The sequence below is a fragment of the Camelina sativa genome, chromosome 9, assembly GCF_030686135.1.
Source record: "Camelina sativa cultivar CO46 ecotype springtype chromosome 9, ASM3068613v1".
In the NCBI taxonomy this organism is placed as follows: domain Eukaryota; kingdom Viridiplantae; phylum Streptophyta; class Magnoliopsida; order Brassicales; family Brassicaceae; genus Camelina; species Camelina sativa.
This window is the reverse complement of record NC_141888.1, coordinates 1,642,753-1,651,083: the sequence shown is the minus strand read 5'-3', so window position 1 is coordinate 1,651,083 and position 8,331 is coordinate 1,642,753. Positions and strand designations below refer to the sequence as shown.

General features: G+C 32.0%; 1 protein-coding gene and 1 long non-coding RNA gene across 3 annotated transcripts; both read right to left on the bottom strand.

Annotated features, from left to right (window-relative positions):
* Positions 1-677: 677 nt before the first annotated feature.
* Positions 678-1,337, bottom strand: LOC109126636 (uncharacterized). 2 transcript variants are annotated; one of them, XR_015567450.1, is made up of 3 exons: positions 1,230-1,337; positions 1,045-1,095; positions 678-960 (listed from the first exon to the last, which is right to left on the bottom strand). It is a non-coding gene; the product is annotated as an uncharacterized LOC109126636 (long non-coding RNA). The 2 variants fall into 2 exon arrangements; XR_015567449.1 differs by having other exon boundaries at positions 1,045-1,119; positions 1,230-1,313.
* Positions 1,338-2,075: 738 nt separating this feature from the next.
* LOC104710135 (tobamovirus multiplication protein 3) lies at positions 2,076-4,800 on the bottom strand. The gene is made up of 11 exons (XM_087466609.1): positions 4,262-4,800; positions 4,063-4,153; positions 3,919-3,971; positions 3,737-3,829; positions 3,577-3,648; positions 3,406-3,478; positions 3,252-3,297; positions 2,891-2,954; positions 2,750-2,803; positions 2,522-2,599; positions 2,076-2,427 (listed from the first exon to the last, which is right to left on the bottom strand). The coding sequence occupies exons 1-11, from the start codon at positions 4,439-4,441 to the stop codon at positions 2,335-2,337; spliced, it is 897 nt and encodes a 298-aa protein (XP_087322735.1). The 5' UTR covers positions 4,442-4,800; the 3' UTR covers positions 2,076-2,334.
* Positions 4,801-8,331: the final 3,531 nt, after the last annotated feature.

Below are 8,331 nucleotides of genomic sequence, written 5' to 3'. Positions count from 1 at the left end.
GAAACCTCTTTTCCCTCGCAGCATCCATGCACTACCAAACCCATAGTTGGTCTATTAGCTCTATTGTCTTGTCTTAATAGTTGGCTAGACTTCATTCAGGCATTGGTCTATTAGACCTTTTCCAACTCGCAACATGCATGCACTACCAAACCCATAGTTGTTTAATGTCTTTTGTCTTAAAGACTTATAAACTCGTAGGTCATTCTCATTCAAAGTCATTTGACTCTTTATTTTTCCAAGCCGAGGGTGCCAAACTGTGAGAACTCTTTGGTTCTTTTCTGCCTTTTGGCATATAACCCGTGGGATCATCCAACACATCGAATCCTCTTTTCCCTCGCAGCATCCATGCACTACCAAGCCCATAGTTCACAAGTTTTCTTGGGACAATGTCCCCAAAATAGAATCTGACAGAACACTATTAGATAATAGTCTGCCTTTGATCTTTTTTGGGTTTTGAAAGAAAACAAAAACGAAAACATCAAAAACTAAAAGCTCCAAAACAAGAAGAATCCGTAGACCAAGTTAAACCAAAACCAAAAACTGATCTAGATTCTTATTAAACTGAATAAATTTTTATTGGTGTTCGATCAAGTACACCAAGACAAAAACAAAAAAAATCTTGATTCCAAAATCACAATGGTACAGAAGAAGTCAAATGCTTCAATTAAATAAAACCATTAAATCTGATCGAACTGATCAATTGTTTGTACCCATTCGATTTCAATCCTCATATCTTTGAAAACATACAACAAAACAAAAACAAATATCCCTACAACAAAAGTTTTAAGTACAGAACAGGAGAATCAAAAGGAAGAAACACGAAGAGAGGATGAAGAAAAACTAAATCAATCACAACCAGGACTAGGAGGAGAAAGAAGAAGAAGAAGAAGAAGAAACCAAGCCGCCGATTAAAATAGTTTCTTGCCGAATTTAAAACCAAACAGAATAAAAACCCTAGATCTGTAATCACAAGAACGATTAGTAAATTCAGAACCCTAAACAAGAAAACACGAAGAGGATGATAAGAGAGGAAAGAAACCTAACCAAATCACCACGAGGAAGAAGATGCCCAAATCGATTGTACTAGTTTCGTGACTGAATCAAACCAAAATCAAAACCCTAGATCAATACAAACATATATAAGAACGATTACACAACACTTGTATGAGTCGTTATACAAAGAAATTGAAATTAAAATACAGATCTAATCGTAAAATTAATCTCCTCACCAGTCGTCTGAAGGATTGATTCTTCCGAAAGAACCAGAAGAAGAGAGAAGAAGAAACAATGTGAAAAATTCTGTTTTACAAAATAAAAGTGTGAGAGATTTTGTATATATCATAAAACGTTTCCTTAACGGCTATTATTAACATGGATTGACCGTTGATTCATTAAACACCTCAATCGGACGGTTTAGCATTTTCCAATAAACAAATGCAAGAACAAATAAAATTAGCGTTTTATCGTCAATGGTCTTGTGGTATATCATAACACGTTTCCTTAACGGCTATAATTATACATGGATTGACCGTTGTTCATTAATAAAACAAACGCAAGAACAAAGAAAAATAGCGTTTTATCCTCAATGGTCTTGTGGTATATATCATAACACGTTTCCTTAACGGAAATAATTATACATGGATTGACCGTTGATTTATTAAATACTTCAATCGGACGGTTTAGCATTTTCCAATAAAACAAACGCAAGAACAAAGAAAAATAGCGTTTTACCCTCAATTGTCTCGTGGTAATATATCTCGACAAATTAGATGGGTTTCGTATTGTAAAAGAACACTTTAGAAAGAATCTATTCAAAATTTTAATTCGTTTCTGAATTATGTGTTTGGATCTATTGTGTTATATATATTCATTAAAATTGTGATGAAACTCAATGTACTACATATAATACATTTTAGGACGAATCGAGTTGGAACCGATACATTTCAACTCTTTCATCTTACATCCGTAGGTAACATTTTTGCTTCTCATGCGTCTTAGACTCAAGACACACAACAATAGAAGACAACTCTTTTTTTATCACAGTGAATTAAGTAGAGTAGGTCTCAACACAAATCTGCCCAATCCTTCCATGTATTTTTTTTTCTTCTTTTAATATAACTTTTTTTTACAGCATGACTTTTATGTAAAGGGAACAAACCCCAGTTTTCAAAAATTTAAGCGATTTCATTCCCATCATCAACCAAACGACTTAATCAGCATTACATCTATTTCATTCCGTATCTAATGCTTTTCCCTCTATTGATTACAGACAAGCATAAAACATACACGGTCTTGGTCTTCATCTGATCAGTTAGTTGTCCTGTCTTTACATTTTCAGCGAATCTGACTGTATTGTGTAATGCCTCGTTTTGGTGGTAGCTTTCTCAAGATGAAGAGGACCAGAGAAGACGGTAATATCTCCACCAACTGTAAATAAGTACCAGGATCAGATTACAAACGGAAAAGTTATGTTGATGTTCATGATCAGAGATTATATGATTCAGCTAAGAGAGAAGGTTACCAGGTAATATATGAAGTTGAGGATGGGATGTTCTAACACATCAAGGTTTGCCCCCTCATCGAAAGCAGCAAAGCACATCTAAAACCATATTAAATGACAAAAGCTTTGGTTAGATGTTAACTCTAAAATTGACTGACGACTATAGTCTATATTAGAGAAGATAATCCAACCAAGAAGATAAGGATTCATAGATATCAACAAAAACGATGTGTTTGTGTGCGTCTTTACCATGATACATCTGATGAGGAAACAAGTGAAACATATGGTTGTCACGTAGCCAACCTACCATACATAAGAGAGAAAAGGCGTAAAAAGTTAAGACGCAGCAACTAATAAAGAGTTAGACTGGTTATACTTATGATGGTTCACCTCTTGCAGCTTTTTGCTGCGCCCTTTAGATTCTACTGGAAACCTTTGCAACATTAGGAAAAGCCTGCCATAAGATCAAGATAAAAGGACAAAAATATCAAGCACAATCTCAGTTCAACATATTTTCAATTGTATGCATAATGCAAATGTACTCGTTTTAGCACCAAGGGAATCAATCTAGTCTAGCTACGCATCAAAGTAGGACAAGAATGCAAGTGACTCTGACTGCTAGCACAAGCAACATGAGCACAATTTGTGATCTCATCCTCAATTGTAACAACACAGTTCTAGTGGTAATGTAGAAACTATGGTAATGTCAAATTGTAGTACATATACAAATATACAGTGGCAACAGATTTACCTTCCACCGTAAAGTAAAAATCCAAGGGCCGCGAACAATGAAACACCTGCAATTATAAATGCGCAAAAGAGGTGGAGACAAGGACTATGGATTACATAGCAAGAGGGATAAAGTGTATTTATGCTTGGTTGAAATAGGATCGAAGGTAATTTACCTGCAAAGAACATCTTAGATAGGATTATCATAATTCGAACAGGCTTCCACCACAAAACCAACCAAAGACAAATCTGGAAGTAATACATCCAATGAGAATATAGTAAGCACAAGATCCAACAACAAAACAAACTTCAAGTCTGAGTTTCACAAAGGATGGGAAATTGTATACCTGAACTACATATACAACTGCATTAATTGTGAAGAAGCTTGGCCTCAGTCCATCAGTAGATACTGCACGCGCCTGTCCAATAAAAGAGTGTTGACCAAAAATCAAAACCAAAGATACCATAAATAAAAGAAACATAAGCTATATACAAAGATATTCATACCTGATAGTAAATTTCAGCCCAGAAGAGAACGAGAAGAGCATAGGTGGTGAAGAAAGCAAGACTTGGAATATCAAGCAAGATATGTTGCAGAATCTACAAAGATTAACATTTGCATATTTAGATTTATTGACCTAAACTGCACATTTCTGGATGTAACTTGTTCAAGATGTAGATTTATTGACCTCTGGATGCATGAACTGCACATTTCTCCTAAAGACAAACACCACAGCACGAACTAGAAAATAAACGATAAACCAAATCAATCAATCAATCAATCAATAAGAAGACACTGAATACTAAATCACACAATTCGATGAAACACCAACCTCCATTCACAACGAAATTAAGAAAGTGGAAGACCTTTTGCGTCGTCCAGCCATATTCCGGAACTCTCAATTGTATCCTCACAAGTTGAATCTTAACCAAAACTCTATATATTAGTTTGTTACAAACACCAATCCCGTCGAAGAATCTAATCCCTAAAAAAGCGACGATGATTTTCAAAAAAGAATCCCAGAAACGTACCACAGCAACGACGGAAACGATTCCGTAAAGAACAGCGAGGACATGGAAGATACGATCCTGCCAAATCGGAGACTCGTTCACATCAGACCACCAATTCGAAGCTTCTTTGAGATTCAACGCTTCCACCACATCAGAAGATGACATCATCATCGCCGACGACGCAATACCGCCGATTCTCATCTAACAAAACGATTCAGATTCCTTCTCGATCTTGTTTTTGAATTATTAACACATACATATGACAAGTCTCGATTCGTATCACCTCTTTTTTTTTTTTTCCCGAAATTAAAAATTGGAAAAACAACAAAAATGGAAAAGAAACGGCCGACGTCGGAGACGAGTGAGAGAGATGAAATAAAAAAAATGTCTAGAAAAATAAATTAAAGTGAGAACCGGAGATAGCCGGTAAAATCAGTCGAGAGATTGAAGTTGTTGATGAATGTTGACTGACACGCTGCTACACGTGGCATATGTGGATAAAGAGCAAAACACAAGCTGGCATGATACATTTGAATCTGATACACACCCAAACAAAAAACAACAAAAACATGAAACATTTTGCCTAAGTAAATGCTATGATTAAATTAAACAGTTATGGTAATTTATGGTTAATTAATCTTACTTTGAATTGTACGAAACAACTAATCATTATAGATTTTTTCTACTAGCTAGATACTAGAAATAAAATAAAAAAAGAAATTTAATTTGTAAATAATAAAATAATTTATGAAATAAAAATTAAATATTAAAATAACAATAATTATGAAACATATAAAGTAATATTCTTTATATTATAATTCACAAGTCACTTGGCCAATTAATTCTTACCACATCAGATTATAGTTTTCCCTTATTAAAACAAAATAAAACATTTATCACACAATTGAAAAAAAGAATGTCAAGCAGAAGAAATAAAGACCAAAGGAAAAAAATAACTGCTGATTTTTCTCCCACTCTCCACGTTCAAGGTGATTTTATAATTGATTTCACTTTTATTTAAATCATTATTCAGTTTCTTTTATATGTAATCCTTTTTTCAATGTTTTTTTTGTTGATCATCTAAACTATATCTCTTCTGTAATCATCTTCTCTCTAATCCTCTCCTCTCTATTCATCTTTTTCCTGGTCAGTAGTCACTAATCTAAACTACAGTTATAATTCTCAGGCAGGTAAATATTTAAACTTTTGTTTATGTTCATAGATTTTTTCTTAAACTTCTATTAATTATAATTTTTAATATTCAGTTGGAAGATCCTAATTGTTGATGAGGAGGAGAACTGGATACAAAAACAAAATTAGATAATGGTAGCTCATATATATTGGTACTACCTTCACCTCTACAATTTTTTTTAATTCATGTAAATATATTAACATAATTCATTGCACCTACCGACTTATTAATTTTATGATTGCTATTTTTCCTCATAATTAAATTATTTTCTTACAATTTAATAAATATATATATATATATATGATTTAATCACAAATAATTATTCCGTGTATACGCACGGGACAAATACTAGTCAGGTAATAATCCATAATATGTATGAGATAAATTAATCCAAATAGTGTGTCGAGTTCTCTAACAACACCTCATCACAATTTTTAAAAATACTTCTCTGTTAATATATAGAAGATAAATTTATTATATAAAACAGATAATAATACCAAACAATTTTTATATTGTCATTTACTACATTTATTTTAATTAGAAGGCATATGATTTTATTGGGTGTAATTTTTATGACCCAAAAGAAAAAAATATATGTATCGATATTAGTTTGTTGACATCTTCACATTTTTATGTGGTGGTGATGGCTGTTTTCGGTGTTTTGGAGGTAAAACTGGATATGTCACCGTTGAAAACTGATTTGCTGATATCTTCACATTCTTATGTGGTGGTGGTGGATGTTTTCCATGTTCTGGAGGATAAAATGGATGTGTAAAGCCGGGAAATTGGTTCACTGATATTTTTATATTTCTGTCTAGTACGGTTGAGAAAGTTGGGTATCTAGCATGGATAAGGCCAAATGCAAGAAGAAGCAGAGTAACCACTATTTTTATTGGAGAGAGGTTGATAATCATTTTCATATTTTTGTTTGTGATTAAATAATGTTAATACACGATGGAGTGTTATATAGAGACATAAAGTAGAAGGTAAACATTAATTTAGCTTTGATCTGATCATTTAATTCCAATATTGCATATATGCATTTAATAATTATGTATTGTAAAAGTAAAAACATTAAATTGTTATTTGACTTTGAAAAAGAAAATGCATTAAATACACTAAAGAAAATCATCTTTTGTGATATAAGAAAACACAAGCTGGCATGATAGATTTGACACAAACAATGAAAGATTTTGCCTAATCAAGTGAGAAAGCAAAAGTAAATACTACGATTAAGTTAAACAGTTATGGTAATTTATGATTAATTGATCTTACCACAAAACAACTAATCATTATGGTTTTTTTTACTAGCTAGATACGAGTAATAAAAAAGAAAATTAATTTGTAAATAATAAAATAATTTATGAAATAAACATTAAATATTAAAATAACAATAATTATGAAACATATAAAGTAATACTCCCTCTGTTTATTTTTACTTGTCGTTCTGGACTTAAATTTTTGTTTCATATTACTTGTCGTTTTGTATTTACGATGCAACTTTATGAATCAAATTTTCAATTTTACCCCTAACTTTTAGCTTATTAATTATTTGTATCAAATGAACTAGTGTATTAATGAAGAGTAAAACATAAATTTTAAATGTTTTCTTAATAAGTGTGAAATCACCTAGAACGACAAGTAATATAAAACGGAGGGAGTATCAGGTAACAACCCATAATATGTATGAGATAAATTGATTCAAATAAAATTATTGTTTGGATAATTAGCTAAATAGTGTGTCGAGTTCTCTAGCAACAACACTTCATCACAATTTTTAAAAATGTTTTGCTATTAATATATAAGAGATAAATTTATTATATAAAATAGATAATAATACCAAACAATTTTTATATTGTCATTTATTACATTTATTTTCACTAGAAAACATAGGATTTTATTGGGTGTAATTTTTATGACCCAAAAAACAAAATATATGTAACGATATTAATTTGTTGACATCTTCACATTTTTATGTGGTGGTGGTGGCTGTTTTTGGTGTTTAGGAGGTAAAACTGGATATGTCACAGTTGAAAACTGATTTGTTGATATCTTCACATCCTTATGTGGTGGTGGTGGTGGATGTTTTCCATGTTTTGGAGGATAAAATGGATGTGTAAAGCCTGGAAATTGGTTCACTGAATAAATATTCTTGTCTTCTACGGTTGAGAAAGTTGGGTATTTAGCATGGACAAGGCCAAATGCAAGAAGAAGCAGAGTAACCATTATTTTCATTGGAGAGAGGTTGATAGCCATTTTCATATTTTTGTTTGTAACTAAAAATGTTTATACACGATGAAATGTTAGATAGAGACATAAAGTAGAAAGTAAACATTAAGTTAGCTTTGATCTGATCATTTAATTCCAATATTGCATATATACATTTAATAATTGTGTATTGTAAAAGTGAAAACATTAAATTGTTACTTGACTTTGAAAAAAAAACAGTGCATTATATACACTAAAGGAAATCATCTTTTGTGATATAAGAAAACACAAGCTGGCATGATAGATTTGACACAGACCCAAAAAAGAAAAACAAAAAAAAAAAAGATGAAAGATTTTGCCTAATCAAGTGAGGAAGCAAAAGTAAATACTATTAAGTTACACAGTTACAGTAATTATTACTTACTAATAAAAGGGAATCATTGAGGCTCCTCAACCTATCCACGTCAGCAATTTTTAAAAACATCTTAGGAGATGCCACGTCAGCTTCTTATATCTCTTCCTTTCCCTTCTGTTTTTAAATAAAACCCCAAGGAAAAAGAAAAAAAGAAACTCACATGACACAACCGTAATGTTTTGTTTGGATGAACCCAATTAATTGGGCCATCTTGGCAATTTTATTGTAGCCCATTTTCTAAACATAGAGCCAATGAGCCCACCAATCTTAAACATT

Coding starts and splice junctions, on each gene's coding strand:
- LOC104710135 (XM_087466609.1), bottom strand. CDS start 4,441: ATGAGAATCGGCGGTATTGCGTCGTCGGCGATGATGATGTCATCTTCT. Junction 3,479..3,576: donor CAGTTGTATATGTAGTTCAG/GTATACAATTTC, acceptor TATTACTTCCAG/ATTTGTCTTTGGTTGGTTTT. Junction 2,600..2,749: donor TCCTCATCAGATGTATCATG/GTAAAGACGCAC, acceptor ATATGGTTTTAG/ATGTGCTTTGCTGCTTTCGA.